The sequence below is a fragment of the Eubalaena glacialis genome, chromosome 3 (genome assembly GCF_028564815.1).
Source record: "Eubalaena glacialis isolate mEubGla1 chromosome 3, mEubGla1.1.hap2.+ XY, whole genome shotgun sequence".
Classification (NCBI taxonomy): Eukaryota; Metazoa; Chordata; class Mammalia; order Artiodactyla; family Balaenidae; genus Eubalaena; species Eubalaena glacialis.
Window position 1 is genome coordinate 39,857,837 of NC_083718.1, and position 23,234 is coordinate 39,881,070.

The 23,234-nt window shown below is 47.7% G+C and overlaps 1 protein-coding gene across 3 annotated transcripts in view; it reads right to left on the reverse strand.

The window, feature by feature from the left end:
* The window catches only part of PLXNA2 (plexin A2), a 217,215-nt gene that overhangs the window by 16,866 nt on the left and 177,115 nt on the right, over nucleotides 1-23,234 (reverse strand). For all 3 annotated transcript variants that reach the window (XR_009700582.1, XM_061187490.1, XM_061187491.1), the window contains 11 exons: nucleotides 20,727-20,844; nucleotides 18,759-18,895; nucleotides 17,676-17,843; nucleotides 17,436-17,529; nucleotides 13,211-13,450; nucleotides 6,423-6,566; nucleotides 5,915-6,149; nucleotides 3,745-3,887; nucleotides 2,792-3,060; nucleotides 816-882; nucleotides 456-602 (listed from right to left, as the gene is read on the reverse strand). Coding sequence is in view for 2 of the 3 variants with exons in the window: in XM_061187490.1 (XP_061043473.1) it covers nucleotides 456-602; nucleotides 816-882; nucleotides 2,792-3,060; nucleotides 3,745-3,887; nucleotides 5,915-6,149; nucleotides 6,423-6,566; nucleotides 13,211-13,450; nucleotides 17,436-17,529; nucleotides 17,676-17,843; nucleotides 18,759-18,895; nucleotides 20,727-20,844 (1,762 nt within the window). In the remaining variant the exon portion in view is untranslated. The remainder of the gene's footprint in view (nucleotides 1-455; nucleotides 603-815; nucleotides 883-2,791; nucleotides 3,061-3,744; nucleotides 3,888-5,914; nucleotides 6,150-6,422; nucleotides 6,567-13,210; nucleotides 13,451-17,435; nucleotides 17,530-17,675; nucleotides 17,844-18,758; nucleotides 18,896-20,726; nucleotides 20,845-23,234) is intronic.

A 23,234-nucleotide genomic window follows, 5' to 3' on the forward strand; every position in this document is an offset into this window, starting at 1 on the left:
GAGTCCTTCTCCCCACCTCTCTTTCGCAGAGAACCAGGACTCTACTTTCTAGCCCCTGATGGCTTAGGGGAGGCTATCATCCTGGGTGGAGACATCCTGGGGGATTAGGGGTGGCTCCCGGTGTTTCAAGGGCTGGCCTCCCACTTCCCCGAAGCCTCTATATTAGAAATCAGCAGACTTCTTCCCCGTAATGCTAATTTCCCCATAGCTAATGCTAGTGATCTAGGGTAAACGCAGGCAATGCAAGCTCTTTAGGCCCACCCAATGAGATAGGGGAGGAGGGGCCCAGGCCTGTGTGTCCGCCCTTGGGACACTTGGCATGCCCCCTGGACTGGCCCCCAGGCCGGCCTCCCAGCCTCTTTATTGACCCCTCAAACTGGCTTTGCAGTGAGAAGGCAGAGCACGGATCAGAGGCAGGAGGTCCGTGCTGTCCCCTGGGCTTCCTGCCTCCTCACCAGGGTCTTGTACTCGATCTGCTGCCGGATGAGCTTGTCCTCGCTCAGGGAGTAGCGGGCCTCGCCCGTGATGGCATCGATGGGGCCCTTCTCCATCTGCTGCTTGATGGCACAGTACAGCATGAAGAGCGGCTCCCCCGCACACTCCTGTGGGCAGAGGCAGGGCGTGGGTGGCGGGGTACCAGCCTCCTTCCCTTCCTCTCCTGACCCTATTTCTAGGCCCGCTTGGCTTTGGGGCACCCAGCCAGGTAGGTTTCTGTTCCTAAGGGGGGTCCCCATGCAGCCCTGATGGCCAGGCTCAGAGGGGCAGCCCCCCATCTTGCTCTCAACTCCCAGTTCCTGTCTCACTCCCAGTCTCACCTTCAGGAACTTGTGCAGGAGGAAGGCAAACCAATTGGTCAGCATCTTCTCAGCCACGGACTCTGTCCTGGGGAGGCAGAAGGGATGAAGGGCAGTCCTTTATGGAGGGGTCTCAGGGCGAGGGTGTGCCTAGCTTGTTGTGTGGACCAGGGTTCAAGAGAACAAGGGCATGAAAGAACCCGGGGCTGGGAGCCAGGACACTGTGTCCTGTCCCAACTCTACCAGTAATGAGAAGTGAGACCTTGGGCTAGAGGCTTCTTTCTGGATCTCAATTTCCTGCAAAAATGGAGTGGTACTATGGGTCTGCAGACACAGGGACCAAGAATACCATCCTCTTACCCTCTTCCAGCCTCAGGGTGATGGAGTTTCTCTGTCCCTTTGGGATTTCCTGCATGTCTGAATACTTTATTTGCATGTCCAGAAGGTCCCTGGTACCTTCCCCTCCAAACAGAGTCAGACTGCCTGGGTTCAAATCCTGACTCTGCTGCGTACTGGCCTGTGTGATCTTGAGTAAGTCACTTCCTCTCTCTGGGTTCAGTTTCCCCATCTCTAAATGGGGATGATGATAATAATAATAATAATAACCACCATCATCATCATCTATCCCACAGGGTTGTTGTCAAGGTTGAATGAATTAATATATGTAAAGTGCTAAGAATAGTGCATATACCTGCTCGCTGTCATCACTGCTGTCCTGCGGGGTCGTGGATCCCAGCCCCTCAGGTAAAGAGCAGTGTGTGCAAGTGTTTAGCTGACAGGGGATCTGCCTCTGTAAGCACCGCCCCTTTGTCCTGCCCCACCCCCATCATCCCAGGCTGCAGATCTGGGGACCTGCGAAGGAACGAAGCGGCTGTGACAGACCCTCAGTGATGGGGATGCCGGAGGGGTATTTTAACTCGCTGCATGTGGTGCAAATGATACCCTCTGGTAGCAGTAAATCCCAGGCATTTGCCAGGGCTGCTCAGCAATGCGGGCCTGGGAGAGAGTGACAATGGCAGAAGAAATTGTGGCTTTCTCCCTGGCCCCTCCCAGCACCTTCTCCCTGCATTGTGCCTGAGATTAGCTCTAATTTAAATACAACAGTTCTTAATGAGAGTTTCTAATGCTCAGATTGGCAGAATGGCGGCTCTGTACTCATAAAACAAAGCCATTCTTTCTCCCTCCTCACCCCACACGGGGTCTGGAAGCCTGAGACCTTGCAAGGAGAAGGCTACCGAGAAGGCAGTGAAATGGAGGTGGCACATTCCAAGCCCTGCTGCCAGCTGAGCTCCAAAGCTGTGCTGGGCTCCCCAGGTCCCCCAGAGAGGGTAGGCTCGGGGATGGATGCCAAGGTCTCTGACCCTCTTCCCTGCCAGGAAAATGGCAACTGAGGAGGGCGTGGTGGTGGATGCTGGTGATTCAGATCCAGGAAACTGGGCACTGATGGGACAGGCCACACCATATCTCCAGCCAGGTGCTGTCCAACAGAGATCCTGCTGTGATGGGAATAGCCTCTATCTGCGCTTCCAATATGGTGGCCACTGAGCATTTGGGATGCAGTTAGTGCAATGGAGGAACTGAATTTTAAATTTTCATTTTAATTAATGGTCACATGTGCTACTGTGTTGGACAGTGAAACTCAGGATGCATGGGGAGGGAGACTTCAAGACAGGTATTATTAGTGTCATTTTGTTCACGAGGAAACTAAACAGCAGAGAGGCCACATCACTGGCCCAAGATCACACGACTAGCAGGTAGCAGAGCCGGGGTTCAAGCTCAGATGCTCTGGGGCCTGTGCTCCTGCATCACGCTCAGCACCTGCAGACACGGCACAGCCACCCGGACTGAAGGAAGATGAGACTCTGCACTGGGAGCTGCGGGGACACAGGCCTTCCTGGGGAGGGGCGCCTTCTTGTGGGACCCACACTAACCAGCCCTGCCCCCCCCCCAACGACGTCCCTGTTCAGATGCCTCCCCGCCCCTGGCGCAGGTCAGACCTCCGGAGAAGCAGCTTGGGGTGGTTCTTGTTCTCCAGGTTCTTATCGATGAGGTCGGAGAGCAGCTGCTTGAGGACGTCGGTGGCGTACTCCAGGCGGCCCTGCAGGCCGGTCATGATGAGCGAGGCCACGTTGCCGCGGTCCCGCATGGAGAAGCTGCGCTGCAGCTCCAGGGTGCGGATGAAGGTCAGCAGGAACACCTTGTTGTTGATGAGCTGGGCAAAGAGCTTCAGGGCCTTCTCCACGTGCTGCTGCCCGTTGCCCTGCACCTGGGACGGGTGTGATGGGCGTGGCCTCAGAGGACGAGCTTCCGGCTCTCCGTGAGGGTGTTAGCTGATGACGATACCAGCTATAGGACCCTCTCCATGACGCCTGTAACCACCCCACCCTCGGTGATGTAGGAATAACTGGTCTCTGAGGTCTGCAGTCTGCTCTGACTTCCCCCTGGGTTGAGAGGGTTGGGCTCCAGGTAGAGACCTCAGAGAGGATGCTATTCATCTGATTTTCCCAAGGATGCAACACAATAGGAGATACTGCAGCAGACTAGCTTGGTTTACTAGTCTCCCCTTAATCTCCTCTGCCCTGATTTATTATCTTTAGTAAAACAAACTGAGAAATGAACAAACAAGCCTCACAGAATCATAGGTCTTTCCTTAAGCCAGCTTAAATCCATTCGGAAATGAGGCAGAATCTTAGCTAATTAATTCAGTCATTAATTAAAAAATGACAAACAATCAGCCTTCCCCTGGAATCATCCCAAAGAGCCTGGGTGCCCCCCCCCCCCGCCTGTGATTTTCCTGGTTGGAAATATCCCCGTTGCGGTGATGCTTCTACAAGCTATTTCTCCTCCTCACTCCTGACCTTCTTCTGAGCACTGGGCCCCATTGGCATTTCCTAGGAAACCCAGGCCCCACGTCCCTGCTGGGCAGCTGGGCGAGGGAGGCGGGTGTTACCTCCAGCTCACGCAGGACGGGATGGTCCTCAATGCCGGGGAACAGGACTCGCATAGCATAGGTCCGATAGTCCAGGTAGGGGATTCCTGAGCGGTCCAGGTCACTGGTCAGCTCGTTGATGTCTGTCTGGAGCTCGGCAAAAGCTATGAAAGTGCAGTGGAGACAGGGAAGCTCAGGAGGGGAATGCAGGCAGGGGAGGGGAAAGGCGGGAGAAGTTTGTGGAGGAGGGAAGGGCCAGGTGTAGAGACAGGGAGGGTTATAGGGGTGCGTCTCCAGGGGCGGTGAGATATCTCCAGTCTGCCTTTCTTAGGTGGTGGGACTATGGGTGATTTTTATATTATTTCCTCCTCTATGCTTACCTATAATTTTGAATTTTCTTTCTATGTATTATAAGTGTAGTTAAAACAAAGGAAGCACACGACTTGGGTCATGCAGGTGATACAGGTGCTAGAAGCAGGTGAGAGACAGTGGTCGAACAGATCAAACAAAGACCAGAATAGGTAGGTTTGCTCCCCTTTTCCAAGCAAGAGAATAAACCAAGATGCAAAAACCTTGGGGGAAAATGAAAATCAAAACCACCATGAGATACCACTTCATACCCATTAGGATGGCTATTATAAAAAAAGTGGAAAATAACATGTGTTGGCTAGGATGTGGAAAAACTGGAACCCTCATATTTTGCTGGAGGGAATATAAATTGGTACAGCTGCTCTGGAAACCAATTTGGTGATTCCTCAAAAAATTAAACATAGAATTACCAAATGACCCAGCAATTCCTCTCCTACCTATATACCCAAAAGAACTGAAAGCAGGGACTTGAACAGATGCTTGTACCCTCACGTTCACAGCAGCATTATTCATGATACCAAAAGGTGGAAACAACCCAAATGTCCATTGACAGATAAATTGATAAGTAAAATGTGGTTTCTATACCCAATGGACTATTATTTAGCCTTAAAAAGGAATGAAGTTCTCTCAAAAGCTACAACAGGGATGAACCTTAAAGACTTGATGCTAAGTGAAATAAACCAAACACAAAGGGACAAATACTGTATGATGCCATTTATATGAGTTTCCTAGAGTAGTCAAATTCATAGAGACAGAAAGTGGAATAGTGGTTGCCTCTTGGGCCAAGGGGAGAGGAGGATGAGGGATTATTGTTTCATGGGTACAGAGTTTCAGTTGGGGAAAATGTGGAAGTTCTGGAGATGGATGGTGGTGATGGTCACACAATATTGTGAATGTACTTAATGCCTCTGAACTGGAGGAGGGGAGAGCACTAGGGTGCAGAGATAAGAAAGTTAAAATGGTAAATTTTATGTTATATATATTTAACACTCACACACACACAAACAAAACTGAGAACACCACCAAACCCAGACTTAGGGAACCCTGACCACCAGGCCCTTGGCCAAACAGGGGCTTCCCCTTGGTGGCAGACCTGTCTCCTGACACCCTCCTTGCTCCTCCCCAGCCCTGGCACTGGGAGGAGCCATGGCCCACTTTGCCCCAGCCCAGCTCTTCCCGTTCATCCAGCAGAGGGCTTGTTCTGATCTTGAAGTTTGCAGCAAAAGGAGAAGTGTTTTGATTCCTAATTGAGATGTTTACCCAGAGAGTCTTCCAGGTCCTCAGCCTAAGGGGATACCAGGTAGCTGCAGTTGCTTGGGAGACAGAAGAAACACTGTCTCCACCACCACAGCCTGGGATGCCCTGCAAGTGGCCTTCAGAGGCTTAGCCTGCAGTACTGGCTGAAAACACACCCTGGGGGAGGGGATGGGGTGGAAGGGAGGGCATGTGCTCTCACCTTTCCTGCTGCTCCAAGGCAGCCAGGCAAAAGGAGCTGTCACTCCTACGTGGGGATCTAGAGTCTGAGGCAACAGGGCCCAGGAGGCTCTGACTGTGGGGAGACTGAGGTCCCGGGAAGGAGAGTAGGCTGGGCCAGATTGTGGGATGAGTCAGGGCACAGGGGGACAGAATAATGGGATCAGGTCTGGGGCCTTACTGTGGGCATTTTAAGGGCAAAGGAAGTTTAACAGAAAACAGAGGTCAAAGTGGAGCAGGATGGCTTGTGGTAGAAGAGATGGGAGCAAAGATGAGAGCTGTTTTGGGGGGGGGTAATAAGGCTGGTGAGGAAAGAGGGTCCTGGAAGCGAGGGAGTGCCTCCACTTACCTTCCTTACACTCCAGGGCCACACGGGACTCCAGGTTGTCCATCTGCATTTGGAGCCGCTTGAGAGTGAGGTCATTTTCTCGAGACTTGCGCTTGTAGGCGATGAGCACAATGATGACGATGATGAGCAGGAGGCTGCCACCCGCCGCGATGCTGACGATGGCTGGCAGGGTCAGCAAGCTGTCTGAGATGACACTCACCGAGCCAGGCGAGAATACCATGCCACCCACGTGGACCTGCGCATGGCACACACACAGTTGCTGTAGAGCCCTGGCATCCAATCCTTCTCAATTCAGAAAGGGCATGAGAGACCACAACCACACAGTGCAGTCTGGATACAAAATGACTTCCTGCTTATCATCTGCCTTTCTTTTCTTGTGTTCTTAGCTCCTACCCAATTATTTAGGACTCTGTGATGAGGAGATATGCAGGAGGTTGAAGACCCTTTCTTTATGACAGATTATACATGAAAGGTGAGGAGGGGAAGAATAATAAGAGGGTTCACTCACCATGACCTTGTGCTGCCCGGTGAGGTTGGGAGGCTCACAGAGCAGTTGCGTCTCGGACACAGTGACAGCGCATGGGGTCTCTCCAATCAGCACGGTGTAGTTGAGTTTGGCACCTCCAGAAGCAGGAGGGCAGAGGTTTTTGCCCTGTAGATAAGAGCAATCTTAATAGGAATAACTGACACATGTGCACAGAAGCTAATTGGTTATTTAAAAAGAGATTAAGACCAGTCCCTCCCATCAGGAAACTTCCACAAGCATGTTAGATAGCCTCATCCACCAGAGGGCAGACAGCAGAAGCAAGAAGAACTACAATCCTGCAGCCTGTGGAACAAAACCCACATTCACAGAAAAATAGACAAGATGAAAAGGCAGAGGGCTATGTACCAGATGAAGGAATAAGATAAAACCCTAGAAAAACAACTTAATGAAGTGGAGATAGGCAACCTTCCAGAAAAAGAATTCAGAATAACAATAGTGAAGATGATCCAGGACCTCGGAAAAAGAATGGAGGCAAAGATTGAGAAGATGCAAGAAATGTTTAAAAAAGACCTAGAAGAAGTAAAGAACAAACAAACAGAGATGAACAATACAATAACTGAAATGAAAACTACACTAGAAGGAATCAATAGCAGAATAACTGAGGCAGAACGGATAAATGACCTGGAAGACAGAATGGTGGAATTCACTGCTGCAGAACAGAATAAAGAAAAAAGAATGAAAAGAAACGAAGGCAGCCTAAGAGACTTCTGGGACAACATTAAGCGCAACAACATTCGCATTATAGGGGTCCCAGAAGGAGAAGAGAGAGAGAAAGGACCAGAGAAAATATTTGAAGAGATTATAGTCGAAAACTTCCCTAACATGGGAAAGGAAATAGCCACCCAAGTCCAGGAAGCGCAGAGAGTCCCATACAGGATAAACCCAAGGAGAAACACGCCGAGACACATAGTAATCAAAGTGGCAAAAATTAAAGACAAAGAAAAATTATTGAAAGCAGCAAGGGAAAAACGACAAATAACATACAAGGGAACTCCCATAAGGTTAACAGCTGATTTCTCAGCAGAAACTCTACAAGCCAGAAGGGAGTGGCATGATATACTTAAAGTGATTAAAGGGAAGAACCTACAACCAAGATTACTCTACCCAGCAAGGATCTCATTCAGATTTGACGGAGAAATCAAAAGCTTTACAGACAAGCAAAAGCTAAGAGAATGCAGCACCACCTAACCAACAAACGCTAAAGGAACTTCTCTAAGTGGGAAACACAAGAGAAGAAGAGGACCTACAAAAACAAACCCAAAACAATTAAGAAAATGGTAATAGGAACATACATATTGATAATTACCTTAAACATGAATGTAGGGCTTCCCTGGTGGCGCAGTAGTTGAGAATCTGCCTGCCAATGCAGGGGACACAGGTTCGGGCCCTGGTCTGGGAAGATCCCACATGCCGCGGAGCAACTGGGCCCGTGAGCCACAACTACTGAGCCTGCACGTCTGGAGCCTGTGCTCCGCAACGAGAGGCCGCGATAGTGAGAGGCCCGCACACCGCGACGAAGAGCGGCCCCCGCTTGCCACAACTAGAGAAAGCCCTCGCACAGAAACGAAGACCCAACACAGCCAAAAATAAATAAATTAAAAAAAAAAATAAAAGACTAGGGGAGGAGGAGTGTAGGAAAAAAAAAAAAGACAGGAATGGATTAAATGCTCCAACCAAAAGACACAGGCTTGCTGAATGGATATAAAAACAAGACCCATATATATGCTGTTTACAAGAGACCCACTGCAGACCTAGGGACACATACAGACTGAAACTGAGGGGATGGAAAAAGATATTCCATGCAAAAGAAATCAAGAGAAAGCTGGAGTGACAATACTCATATCAGATAAAATAGACTTTAAAATAAAGAATGTTACAAGAGACAAGGAAGGACACTGCGTAATGATCAAGAGATCAATCCAAGAAGAAGATATAACAATTATATATGCACCCAACATAAGAGCACCTCAATACATAAGGCAACTGCTAACAGCTCTAAAAGAGGAAATCGACAGTAACACAATAATAGTGGGGGACTTTAACACCTCACTTACACCAATGGACAGATCATCCAAACAGAAAATTAATGAGGAAACACAAGCTTTAAATGACACAATAGAACAGATAGATTTAATTGATATTTATAGGACATTCCATTCCAAAACAGCAGATTACACTTTCTTCTCAAGTGTGCACGGAACATTCTCCAGGATACATCACATCTTGGATCACAAATCAAGCCTCAGTAAATTTAAGAAAATTGAAATCATGTCAACCATCTTTTCTGACCACAACACTATGAGATTAGAAATCAATTATGGGGAAAAAAACGTAAAATACACAAACACACGGAGGCTAAACAATACGTTACTAAATAACCAAGAAATCACTGAAGAAATCAAAGAGGAAATCAAAAAATACCTAGAGACAAATGACAATGAAAACACGACGATCCAAAACCTACGGGATGCAGCAAAAGCAGTTCTAAGAGGGAAGTTTATGGCTATACAAGCCCACCTCAAGAAACAAGAAAAATCTCAAATAAACAATCTAACGTTACACCTAAAGGAACTAGAGAAAGAACAAACAAACCCCAAAGTTAGCAGAAGGAAAGAAATCATCAAGATCAGAGCAGAAATAAATGAAATAGAAACAAAGAAGACAATAGCAAACATCAATAAAAGTAAAAGCTGGTTCTTAGAGAAGATAAACAAAATTGATAAACCATTAGCCAGACTCATGAAGAAAAAGGAGAGGACCCAAATCAATAAAATTAGAAATGAAAAAGAAGAAGTTACAACAGACACCGCAGAAATACAAAGCATCCTAAGAGACTACTACAAGCAACTCTATGCCAATAAAATGGACAACCTCGAAGAAATGGACAAATTCTTAGAAAGGTATAACCTTCCAAGACTGAACCAGGAAGAAATAGAAAATATGAACACACCAATCACAAGTAATGAAATTGAAACTGTGATTAAAAATTTTCCAACAAACAAGAGTCCAGGACCAGATGGCTTCACAGATGAATTCTATCAAACATTTAGAGAAGAGCTAACACCCATCCTTCTGAAACTCTTCCAAAAAATTGCAGAGGAAAGAACACTCCCAAACTCATTCTATGAGGCCACCATTACCCTGATACCAAAACCAGACAAAGATACTACAAAAAAAGAAAATTACAGACCAATATCACTGATGAATATAGATGCAAAAATCCTCAACAAAGTACTAGCAAACAGAATCCAACAACACATTAAAAGCATCATAGACCATGATCAAGTGGGATTTATCCCAGGGATGCAAGGATTCTTCAATATACGCAAACCAATCAATGTGATACACCATATTAACAAACTGAAGAATAAAAACAATATGATCACCTCAAAAGATACAGAAAAAGCTTTTGACAAAATTCAACACCCATTTATGATAAAAACTCTCCAGAAGGTGGGCATAGAGGGAACCTACTTCAACATAATAAAGGCCATATATGAAAAACTCACAGCAAACATCATTCTCAATGGTGAAAAACTGAAAGCATTTCCTCTAAGATCAGGAATAAGACAAGGATGTCCACTCTCACCACTATTATCCAACATAGTTTTGGAAGTCCTAGACACGGCAATCAGAGAAGAAAAAGAAATAAAAGGAATACAAATTGGAAAAGAAGAAGTAAAACTGTCACTATTTGCAGATGACATGATAATATACATAGAGAATCCTAAAGACGCCACCAGAAAACTACTAGAGCTAGTCAATGAATTTGGTAATGTTGTAGGATACAAAATTAATGCACAGAAATCTCTTGCATTCCTATACACTAATGATGAAAAAACTGAAAGAGAAATTAAGGAAATTCTCCCATTTACCATTGCAACAAAAAGAATAAAATAGCTAGGAATAAACCTACCTAGGGAGACAAAAGACCTGTATGCAGAAAACTATAAGACACTGATGAAAGAAATTAAAGATGATACCAACAGATGGAGAGATATACCATGTTCTTGGACTGGAAGAATCAATATTGTTAAAATGACTATACTACCCAAAGCAATCTACAGATTCAGTGCAATCCCTATCAAATTACCAATGGCATTTTTTACAGAACTAGAACAAAATGTCTTAAAATTTGTATGGAGACACAAAAGACCCCGAATAGCCAAAGCAGTCTTGAGAGACAAAAACGGAGCTGGAGGAATCAGACTCCCTGACTTCAGGCTATACTATAAAGCTACAGTAATCAAGACAATATGGTACTGGCACAAAAACAGAAATATAGATCAATGGAACAGGATAGAAAGCCCAGAGATAAACCCACACACCTATGGGCAACTAATCTATGACAAAGGAGGCAAGGATATCCAATGGAGAAAAGACAGTCTCTTCAAAAAGTGGTGCTGGGAAAACTGGACAGCTACATGTAAACGAATGAAATTAGAACACCCCTTAACAGCATACACAAAAATAAACTCAAAATGGATTACACACCTAAATATAAGACAGGGCACTATAAAACTCTTAGAGGAAAACATAGGAAGAACACTCTTTGACATAAATCACAGCAAGATATTTTTTGATCCACCTCCTAGAGTAATGGAAATAAAAACAAAAAAAACCAAATGGGACCTACTGAAACTTAGAAGCTTTTGCACAGCAAAGGAAACCACAAACAAGACGAAAAGACAACCCTCAGAATGGGAGAAAATATTTGCAAATGAATCATCGGACAAAGGATTAATCTCCAAAATATATAAACAGCTCATGCAGCTCAATATTAAAAAAACAAACAACCCAATCAAAAAATGGGCAGCAGACCTAAATAGACATTTCTCCAAAGAAGACATACAGATGGCCAAGAAGCACATGAAAAGCTGCTCAACATCACTAATTATTAGAGAAATGCAAATCAAAACTACAATGAGGTATCACCTCACACCAGTTAGAATGGGCATCATCAGAAAATCTACAAACAACAAATGCTGGAGAGGGTGTGGATAAAAGGGGACCCTCTTGCACTGTTGGTGGGAATGTAAATTGATACAGCCACTATGGAGAACAGTATGGAGGTCCCTTAGAGAACTAAAAATAGAATTACCATATGACCCAGCAATCCCACTACTGGGCATATACCCAGAGAAAACCATAGTTCAAAAAGACACATGCACCCCAACGTTCAATGCAGCACTATTTACAATAGCCAGGTCATGGAAGCAACCTAAATGCCCATCAACAGACAAATAGATAAAGAAGATGTGGTACATATATACAGTGGAATATTACTCCACCATAAAAAGGAACAAAATTGGGTCATTTGTAGAGACGTGGATGGATCTAGAGACTGTCATACAGAGTGAAGTAAGTCAGAAAGAGAAAAACAAGTATCGTCTATTAACGCATGTATGTGGAACCTAGAAAGTGGTACAGATGAACTGGTTTGCCGAGCAGAAATTGAGACACAGAAATACAGAAAAAACATATGGACACCAAGGGGGGAAAGCGGCGGGGGTGGAGGTGGTGGTGTGATGAATTGGGAGATTGGGATTGACATTTATTCACTGATGTGTATAAAATGGATGACTAATAAGAAAAAAAAAAAATTTGGTAGTGTAATGGACTTGGAATCTTTGATCACCTAAGACAGTTCCTTGAACTTTGTAGGTGTCTAAAATAATATTCAATAATTCTTTGCCTACTGTTGATCTTAATGAACTAAATAAGGTTTTTGTCTTAGCTTTCTTAATAAGTTATAATATAGAGAAAAGTGCATAAGTCATAAGTTTAACTATAAACTTATGACTTATGTGAGTTATCTGAACTCCCACTAGTATTACTACTACTCAGATCAAGAAACAGAACTTTCCCAGGACCTCGGAAGCCTTCCTTATACCATTTCCTCATCATGACCCCTACTTTCTGCCCCCAAGGTAACCATTATCTTCACCATAAATTTGTTTTGCCCAGTTTTGAATTTTTTAAAAAGAAACCATACAATGTATATCATTTTATGTCTACCTTGTTTTGCTGAATATTGATCATGAGTTTTATTTCTGTTGTTGCTTGTAGCAATGCTCACTTATTTTTATTGTCTTCTATATTTTATTATATAAATGCAAAATATATTCTAATGTTGATGAACCAAAAAAATAAATAAATAAATAAAAATAAAAAGAGATTAAAGAGGCGGGGTAAGGGCAGCAATGCAAAAACCAATGAGTGACTCCATGGTAAGTTTTTGGAGAGGACTTCTAACAGCTACAATTTAGACAGAAAAAGAGAAAACAAAGGGAAGAGAGAATGAAAGGGAGGAAGAGAGTGGTAAAGAGAAAGGAAGGGGAGACCAAACAGTAAACAAGTGAAAGTTTGGGGGAGGACGCAGGGGATAGAAGTGAAAGTGGTGGAGTATCACACACCTGGAAGGATGGTACCAGGGGACCGTGACCTCTTCACATTTGAGGGCAGTTACTGCGGTCACGGATGGGGTCAATAAAGGACATCGTTGCTTCCAGTGCACTGCAGGACTTTTAGGTCCCAAAGCTCACAAGGACACACAGAAATACTCTACAGTGTTCCTTGAGAATCCCAAGTGCAAGGTATGTCACTCAATGGGTCGATATCTATAACCAAGCTCCCTTCACAGGGAGATGACAGCCATGTGAGCCCATGTGCATCAAAGGGAGGCCAGGCCAGGAGAGGGGTGCTCCAGCCACCCCTGCGTGTGGCAGGCAGCCATCTCACCCTCCTACCTTCAGAATGATGGGGGATCCCGGCTTTTGATCCAAGACCCCAGTGGGGCTGAGCAGTTCAAAGGTCGGGTTGGGGTAGTAGATGAACTTGGTGTCATTGTAAATCAGCAAGGACTGGACATTGTTAAAGACGAATCCAAACTCGTCCGGCCGTTCCACGGTGTCCAGGCCGGGCCGGTAGTCCGTGGTCAGGGAGGGTGCCAGGCAGGTCAGGGTGGTGGTGTTCACAACTTTGCACACCTAAAGGGCCCAAGAGCACGGCGTTCAAACACTCAGCAGGTGATGGTGGGGGTCACACTGCCGCCCTCCCACCCTTTGCTTATTTTGGCCGGTCTCCAGTGGGCTACTTGCTTGAGGAAAAGGGCTGTGAAATTGTTTTTTTTTTTCTTTTTTGGCAGGGAGGGGTGTGTTTTAACTTCATTTATTCATTCACCAACACTGAGTGAGCACCTACTTTGTGCCAGGAACGGTGCCAGTAGTTGGGCCATCCGTGAAACAGTCACAGTCTATGGGGGAGACAAATGATTCGACAAGCATTACAGTGCAGTCCTGGCAGAGGGCCTGGAGCACAGGAGGGGCACCAGCACTGTTAAATGCATGGATGGAGGTGAGAAACGTGCGGGTGTCTGTGTGTGTGCAGGAGCCTGTGTTTGTGCGCGTGCGTGCATGGCCTGAGGCAGGGTGAGGGTGACTCATGGGAGCTTTCCTTTGGAAGAGATGAATGAAATTTAACCTGAAGAATGTGTAGGACTTACCCAGACAGGGGGGATGGTAAGGGACCAAGTCCCTGGCAGAGAGAACAGCAGCAAAGGCCTGGGGATGAGGGAGCATGGATGTTTGCGGAAAAAGTAGGACAGAAGCAGTCTCCTGCGCGTGTGTGTGTGTATGTGTGATGGAAAGGAGGAAGCTGTGTGAGATGAGCACATAGTAGGTGGTCAGTTAATGTTTATTGAAAACACTGATGGATGAAAAGGATCCTTCACCTCCTTAAATGTTCTAGTCAGGATCTCTCTCTTCTCCAACCGAGTGCCCCCTAACTCTCCACGGGGGATATAACCTTGGTATTGACACTGAGTTCATAATGTCCTTTCTTCCTTGGTGGGTCCTCGTCTCCCAAATAACATCCTAGCTGAGCTGGCCCCGCGTGGCATGTGTGGTGCCATTCTTGCCTCTGGTGGTTTAGTTTGCGGGCTTCCCAAGGCAGCAGCCAGATTGAAGAAAGCGCTCTAGGACCCACGTGTGGTCTGGGAAGAAAACCTGGACCCCTTCCCACCTCCTCCCGTCTCGCCCTGCACGGCTCAGTTTTGGCTCTGGGACACGGTGTCCCAGCAACAGCCAAGGGCATCTGTGAGAACCCTGCTCAAGTACACGCTGTCCTGGCAGGTCCACACATGTTGCGTGTCTGGCCAACATACACATACCCAGGCTTCATGTTCGGAAAACAAGACCGTGTGTGAAATTGCAAAAAAAAGCTGACGCTTGCATAGAAATTATGTCAGAGCTCCAAGTCTTAACCCTCCCTTTCCAGAGGGAGTTGAAGAGTTTAAACCAACAGCTCACCGAGGGCTTTGTGCCGTGTTGGAGGTCAGTACCCATCCCCGCCCTTTTCAGCTCACCCTTCAGCAGCCCCTTGTGAACCTAATGTCCCTTTCACGTTCCAGCTGGGGACAGCGTGGCATGAGGAAAATGGTGGTGCAGTCAAACAGGTAGAGTTGAGCTGGGAGTCCCCTCCCTGGGCTCCGCAGGGCAGACCCACAGCCCAAGCACCGCTTCCCTGCCCCCCCCACCACAATCTTCCTTCCTGCTCACTCCAGTGCCCCTGGATGGGACTCCTCTGTGAATGAGCAAATCACCCCCAGACAAACAGCCTCCGTTTGCTCTCTGCCCAGCACTGCACTGGCACTTTGCTAAACATTCCTTTGGGTTTTGCGGCCTTCGCTTTGGCCCTTCTCACTGGGGCTGCTTCCAAACCCAAAGGCAAAGGGTAGCCCCCGGGGACTGAGGATGACGTGGAGCCCAAGCAGGGCTTCAGGGGCAACATGGCTCTTTCTTAGCACTCCTGAAAGAGAGGGCATCGGGCGGAGTTTACGGGCCTCCCATGCTGGGGCCCGGCTTGGTGGAAACCTGCACACCCAGGCCTTTCCTCCAGGCTGCCTGCCAGCCTGCAGGCTCCAGGCAGGTCCCTGTTGGAGCTCAGGGCCCCCAACGCTTGAGAGGCAGGAGCTGTCTCTTAACTCCTTGAAGCACTGAGGTCCTGGTGGGTGGGCTGGGAGAACTGCTGGGGAGATTCCTGCCTGGGGCTGGCAACGTGTCCTGGCGGGCGCACAGGATGCCCAGGACCCAAGCCTTCTCAGAAGGCTGCCAGGTGTGGGGAGGCCTGCCCAGCCCAGTCTTCTCTTCAAATAGCTTCCCGGGGACTAATGCTGCAGCCTTTGGAGGTTATAATCTTGTCAGTCATGCACTCATCCTCCAAAATTCCCTCTGTACTAGATTAACCATGTCTTTTATTTTCTGTGTTCTGAGGCTTTAACCTCTGGGGTCCTGCTGGTCCTGGAGGGGCTGCCCCTCCCCAGGCTGGCCAACTCCTAGAGACAGCAAACAGATGGAGGTGGCCTGGGAACACTGAGCCTCGGTCTGGAAGTGGGGCGGGGGCACAGCTCTTTTACTCATGGATCGGGCTCTATGTTGGGATCTGGAGTTGCGTGCTCTTCTAGCCCAAAGAGCTGTGACCACAGTGGGTCACTGGAGGTGTGATACAGGTGTCTCCACGTCTCTGGCATGATGGAATGTCAAGCCCGCCATCATCTCCCGTGGTCTAGTTACGAAGAGTCAGATGTTTGGGATCTAGCTTGGTCCTGCCACCAGCCACCTTCATGACTGGGGGCAAGTCATTACTCCTTTCTGGCCTTCGTTTTCTAAGCTATACAGTGAGAAGTTTGGACCAGATCATCCCTGAGACCTTTCCAGATCTAGCCTTCTGGCAGCCTGTCACTTTCTGTATTTCTCTGTTTCCTCGGGAAGCCTCAAGCATGCTGGGAATGTGTCAGGGATAAGAGGGTAGATCCAACACCATCTTGCCTATCTCCGTCTCCATCTCAGCCTCGTCAATCCCCAGAAGGTCAAAGCAGTAATTCATATGAACAATAATGGCCATAATAGCATCTCCTGGACTATAATTATGAATACAATAACGTTTCAGAAAATATTGACTGAAAAGAGTAAGATGGAGCCAGTAGAAGGAACTAAGAAATTTATAACAACATAGCAGACATTCTGCTCTTATGATAGAGAACTTTTTTAACATCACAAAAATCCATAGTGGAAAAAAATTAAATTACATGGGTCTGCACAGGGAATAAAGTGAAATGTTCAGCTTGATCATCTTAGCAACCAGGACGGAATTATCTGCATGCAGTGACTAACATTTATCAGGTGCCAGCCTAGTGGCAGGTTACAAATCTGCGAGACAAGTCTTATCATCAGCATTTCTAGCCAGGGAAGGGAGGATCAGAGACGTTAAACGACTTGATCATGGTTGTAGAGCTAATAGATGGTGGTGTTTTGTTTCCAATTCACAGATGTCTGAATCTGGATCCAGAATTTCTTCCCCCTCTCATACTACCTCTTATCAGACCTCAAAGTGAGCATGGCAGAAAACAAGAGCCCTTTTGCACCATATCTTAAGCTCAGAAGCCAGTATGTTTATACACTCATGACATCACCTTCTGACAAGAAATGATTATACTGTAATTATAAAAATCATTGTGGGGCTTCCCTGGTGGTGCAGTGGTTGAGAATCTGCCCACCAATGCAGGGGACACGGGTTCGAGCCCTGGTCTGGGAGGATCCCACATGCCGCGGAGCAAGTAGGCCCGTGAGCCACAATTACTGAGCCTGCGCGTCTGGAGCTTGTGCTCCGCAACAAGAGAGGCCGTGATAGTGAGAGGCCTGCGCACCGCAATGAAGAGTGGCCCCCACTTGCCGCAACTAGAGAAAGCCCTCGCACAGAAACAAAGACCCAACACAACCATAAAATAAATAAATAAATAAATAGATTTAAAAAAAAAAAAAAAAAAATCATTGTGAGGCCCAGGTGTTTGGGGCCATGATTCTGGACTCTTCTCTGGCGGTCGAATGTCCCAGTGCCTAACACAGACCTCATCACACTGCAAAACACAGACACAGCCGTGTTTCCTGCAGATCAGGGGGACCCGTGGTTACTCACATTGACAGATTCTTTGCCGTTAAACTTGACTCGGATCCTTGGCTCCTGAATGACATCCAGGTTGAAGCCTGTGACGGTCAGGGGTGTGTGGCCACTGGGAACAAGCAGAGTCTGGGTTAGGTGAAAAACCCTCTCAAACTGCTACCACTTGCCCCCCTAGGATCCTCACAGGAGCTGCACTTGGGCAGAAGGGATTAGGTTGCACGGCGGCTGGGTGTATCCCCGCCTGCTCTGCCTCACCTGGCGATGCTCCACTCAGGCTCAATGCGCTGCACCCGGGGGTCATCTATGTACTCGAACTGCAGGTTGTTGTCCACACGGGCTCGGTCGACACTCACAGAGACAGGGACGGGCCCCAGCCCATTGGACGACGGGGGTGAGACACACACGATCTCATTCGTTGATCGCCTACAGGGAGACCGCAGGAGGGTTGTGAGCAAAGGCATGGGCAAGAGGGGCAGCCTCCGGCCTGAGAAGGGGTTTTCCCTGGTTGGGGGGTATGGCCCAGGAATGTTCTTCTGTCCTTTTATACTCTAGACTAGGGAACATCCCTTAGCAGTGTGTATCAGTGCTTCTTTTTACCTGAGATCCCACTCCAGTTGGATTAGGGAGGGAGCCAATTGGAGAAGGGGATTAGAGAAGGTGGGGCAGGGGCAGGGCTCCTTGGGCTTTGGGGGAACTCCTCTTTTCTGGATTTATCTAGACCATGACTATTTAGCCAGTGCTTAGTGTCTGGTCAGTCAGTTAATAAATTGAGCACCTACTATGCAGAGAAGCAAATATCCAGTCCTTGCCCTCAGGCAGTTTATGGTCCAGGGAGGAGATTTACTGGGCAAGTTGGGTTCTCATCCAGAGATCCTTTCAGAGTTCTCTCTAGATTCTCTACATCTCCAGGGCTTCATCAGAATATCTGACAAATATTAGGTGTTCAATTTTTAGCACATAAGAGATGCCCTGAGGATGAGTCTGTGCTTACAGAGGACAGAGGCCATGCAATCTCCATGTTTCTCAAGTCACCATGGTGGGGACATAATGAATGCTTGATCCTGGTGGTGACTGAGAGCTCCTGGGAACCTCCCTCATCAGCAGTTCTTATGGTCCTCACTTCTAAATATTTGTAGACGTATTTAGCCCCTATGATACTCATGATACAAATTGACTAGTGGTATATATTTCTTACAGTGACTGGAATGGTGTTTGGGCCCAGGACATGACACATAACATGGAGAGGATGGGGCAGGCACATATGTGAACATGCACAGGAACATGTGTGCACAGGCCTCACGTGTACAGTCTCCTAGTGCTCCTTCGAGCCCATCTCACCCATAGAACTCGCAGGTCTGGTTGCCCAGGTAAACGGCCACGCTGCTTCCAGCCCCGAGGTAATGGCCCGTGATGGTCACCATGGTGCCTCCGGACTCTGGCCCTCGGATGGGGTTGAGTGACAACACGGAAGGGTTCTTTGGGAGGAAGCAGAGAAATGATCACAGCTCAGGTTTTACCCAAAGGGAGAAACCCAGGCTAGACTTAAAGACAGAAGGAGGGACTGTGTCCACGCTCAGAGTGAACCCTTTCTAATCCCAAACACTCTCTGCCTACCCTGGAGCTGAGACCCTTTCTAAGAAGAGGCTCCAGGCATATCCAGGGAAGGCAGAAGGGCCACGTTTTGCAATTAATTAACTCCCCTGGGAGTCTTATGCTCATAACACTGATGGGAAGGCAGAGATGACACTGACTAATCTATCAATTAGTTTGCAAATTGAGAACAATCTGAAAATGCTTCTCTATCTGGAGCGCATACTGATTTTTTTGGCACAAAATCGATAGGGCTGAATATAGGATCACTGCCTGGATTGGGCCACCAAGAGGATCCATTAATGGCCCAGGCTCATGTCCTTCCGTCCCTCCCTAAGCAAGAGAAGGGCACAACAGGGTGCCTGGTGCAGAGACCTGTCAGTAAATGTTAGATGTGTCTTCCCTGACCTTCACCAGGAGGATGGCCCATCGTTGGCTGGGATTTTCTAGTAAGCTCACTAAATTGTAAAATTAAGCCTGAAGCCTAAAAGAAATGTCATCTGGCCTAAAATGCATCAGAAAGAAATTGCTCCTGCCTAGTGAGCAGCGGAGTGGAGTGGAAAGTGCATTTAACTGAGCACCTACACAGGCATGAACTCTAGTCCACATTAGCCACTCACTAGTGATGGGCCCTGAAGCAAGTTTCTGGATCACTCTGGGCTTTTGTTCCCTCCTCTGTCAAGACAGGAGGGTGGGCTACATGATCTCTAAAGCCCTCCCAGCTCTGACACTCTACAGCTCTCTCCATCCAGTCTTTCTGGGTTTGCTTCTCACACAAGACCCTGTCTGTCCTGCACAGGAGATGGGGTAGGTGGGCTGCAGATATAGGCCATGGTACCCTCCCATCTGAGAGAAGACTGGTACAAGGAAAAGGTGGAGGTGCTGAGATAAGAAGGCAGAGACTGGAAAACCTAAAACAAGCAGTAAAGTGCTTTAGAGAGAAGAGAACTTTGTGGTCAAATAATTTTTCAATACTCTGAGCAAGGCTGGTTTGACCCCCTCCGCTGGTGTTAACCCTTTTTAATGAAGAACTTGATATGGCAATGTTGGTTAGGTGTCAGAAAAGGGACTTTGGGGCCCCAGAAGCAGGTTGTTCAGCACGAGAAAATAAAGCCTTTGTGATTCCACCATCTGTTGCTTGGGTGGGAAGAAGTGTTTCCAGGGCTGAGTGTGTGCATATGTGTGTGTAACCACACCAACACACAGAGCAGCTCACTCGTACATCCCACTCCCATGGTCCCGCACACAGACATGCGTTCCTGCAGGATTTCAAATGGCTCCTCTAAACTCCCACTTACAATATCCTTGGCAGAAAACAAAGCGTGTGGATAAATATAGGCCTTTTTAATTAGGTCCCTCAGACGATCTGTCCTCATTAGGCTGGAATTAGACAGAGATATCACATTGGCGGGACAAAGGGCAGCCCCTCCCCACCCTGCATCTAGGATTCACTTTCTAAGAAAGGCCTGATTTTGCTTATTTAGAACTCTGACCTGTGGCTCTCTGGGACGCCAAAATCTCCAAAGTGTTGTTGGTCATGCACTTGACCAACCCAGGAAAGACAGGCTTTCCCTTTTCTGGTCTCCTACTCCATCTGCGAGAAGCCTGGAGGTGCCGGCTTGGGAGAGGGGTGGGTGGGACTTTCCTGGGAGAAGTCTGGAGCAGAAATGTGCCCTTGCTAGAAGCCCGTAGCTCAGCACTAGACCCAATACTCACCACAAACGTGTACTGTTGATGGGATTTGGTCATGAACTCTGGTTTACACTCGCCAATGCACAGGCGCACGGGCCCAGAGGTGGTCCCCACAAGGGCATGGCCCATCTCACAAACGATCCTGAGGAGAGAGCAAACCTTTCCATGAGAGACTTGGGGAGAGCTGCATCCCTGCCCCAGCTTGCTCACCCCGTCATAGTCACAGTGAATGACTCATCACAGTCTTACAATAGTGCTGGACCAAGACTCAGCTTGCTCAACCATGTGGCTGTGTGACCTTGGGTAAAGTACTTTCCCTCTCTGGGCTTTAGTCTCTCATCGGTACAGTGAGAGGTTGGATGAGCTCATCTCTAAAGCCCTCGAAACGCTATGCTGCCTATTTCTATGAGCAAGCCTGTAGTCCCCAGTGCCTAGCGCAGGGCTTAGCATTGGGTATCAACCCAATATTTGTGGAATAAACCTAATGTTCAACTGAGATCTAGGGGCAGTAATTTAGTGCTCTTTGTGACAAGCCAACACTGCAACACTCCCGAGAAGAGGGAGTGAGGACTGATTTGCCAAGCTGATTCAATTGTGGTTTGTTTCCTGCAGTGAGGGAACAGATAATCTGGTGAGATAGTGAGTTCCCCAAACCGGGAGCTCCCAGCTGAATGGGAGGAGCGGCATCCAGTGGCAGCAGGCGAGGGGGTGGGAGGTGGATGAGTTCATTAGGACAGCAATCGAAACTGGACTCCCACTTAATCAAGGGCTGAGCTCACGGAGCTGGTGGGCGAGGCAGTGAACCAGCCCTGGGGTTGGAAGTCATGTCTCACATCAACAGGAGAGCTGGAGAACGGGGTGGGGGGTGGTGAGGCACTCTCTCTCGTGATGTGCAGCTTGATACCCCCAGTGAGGGCTTCCCTGGTGCCTGAGATAAGTTATAACAAGCACATTTACAGACGGGTTGCCTTAGCCACAGCAGACTCTAGAAAGAGTGGGCAGCTGGAGGATATGGGAGGAACTGAAAAAATCAGATTCTTGGGGGGAATCTCTTGCCTGGAATTTTAAGGCATGGGATGGGTGGGAAAGGGCTCCACCAGGCTCAGCAAAAAGGAACCCAGGGGACAGATGGAAGGCTTTTCTTTTCTTCTCAATGCCATTTAAGAGTTCAGTCTGAGCAGTCTGGTGCCCTTGGAAGGTTGGTTTAGTGGGGAGGCAGAAAAACAGACCTCCCCTCCACTAACCCCCAGCATTACCCAGGCACGGTGGGGAAGATCCGCGTTTAACGGAGGATGCTTATCTCAACAACTTCTCTAGGAAGGAAGGTAACTAAACAGAGATTTCATTTTGATGTAACAAAACTTGCATTAAACAAATACATGGCGTGCTCACACACACGGCATGCCAACGATCTCCAGCTCCTTCATAACAGTTAATCCCAAATAAGTACTTTCACTCCTGGTGAATATTTACTTAACATACAATGACTGTCTTATTACGTTTAGCATATTAGGTTCGACAAGAAAGTACTGAGTGCACGTCAAAGGATGTTCTCCTTTCCCTTTCTCTGTGAATAAATTAATTATGAACCCACAGTAAAGATGATAGTGATGATCAATTAGTATTTTACACGTAACCGTCTCCTTAAACCTCATTAGCGGAGCATTTGAGAAGCTTAATTTAAGGTACTACGTGGGGTTATTTCCATGCTGCTACCTGCTTGGAGTAACAACTCTCCCATCCTGCTTCCTGGGCCCCAGCGCCTGCTCCTGTTTGGGGCCCCTGTCATCCTGTCACAGTGCTCCGGGCTCTCAAGGAGCATCAGAGGATTATCGGCTCTCTACTGCGGGTATGGGGAGTGAAGAAGAGGAGGCAGCAGATAAGTCTCTGTCTCTCTCTTCTAATCAGTGCTTTCTTGTCCCTCACTCACCCCCCTTGGCCACTGTGCTAGAGCCACCCTCAAGAGGAAAAGCAGGAGCAAATCATGGCAGGCTTGAAGTCATGGAAAAAGGAAACATGAGAACACGTGAAGGTCATAGGCATATTTGCTCCTCCTGAGGCCCGTCTAGGAGAGGAGAAGGCTAGAATGGCTTGTTCAGCTGTCTGGGGCGTCTTGGCACACTGTCTTTTCTAGAACATTTTCTTGCTCAGAGTTTGTGGCCCAAAAGATGAGCTTTGCATGTCAAGCACGTGGGAGAAGAGGGTGGATGGGAGATGGCACTGTCCAAGTGTCCAAGGCTGAATGCCTGCAGTTGGCTCTCAATGTCCCGCCTGGAAGGGTATGATGCAGGGGCCCAGGAGCTAGGCTGCAGGGAGGGCCTAGAGCTGGACCACGGGTTCCCTTCCTTGGCACTGCAGCTGACTCCTTTCCCCGCTGGTGGAATGCGGTTCTACTTCATCCAGCGAGTGGGAGAGGAGCAGCAGTCGGCAGTGGGCTGTAGAATGGTCTGGGTTGGTAAGTCTAAGAGCTGGTGAGAGTCCTGAGGACTCAGACCACGTTGTGGAAGAACTCTAATGACCTCTAACTCTTCT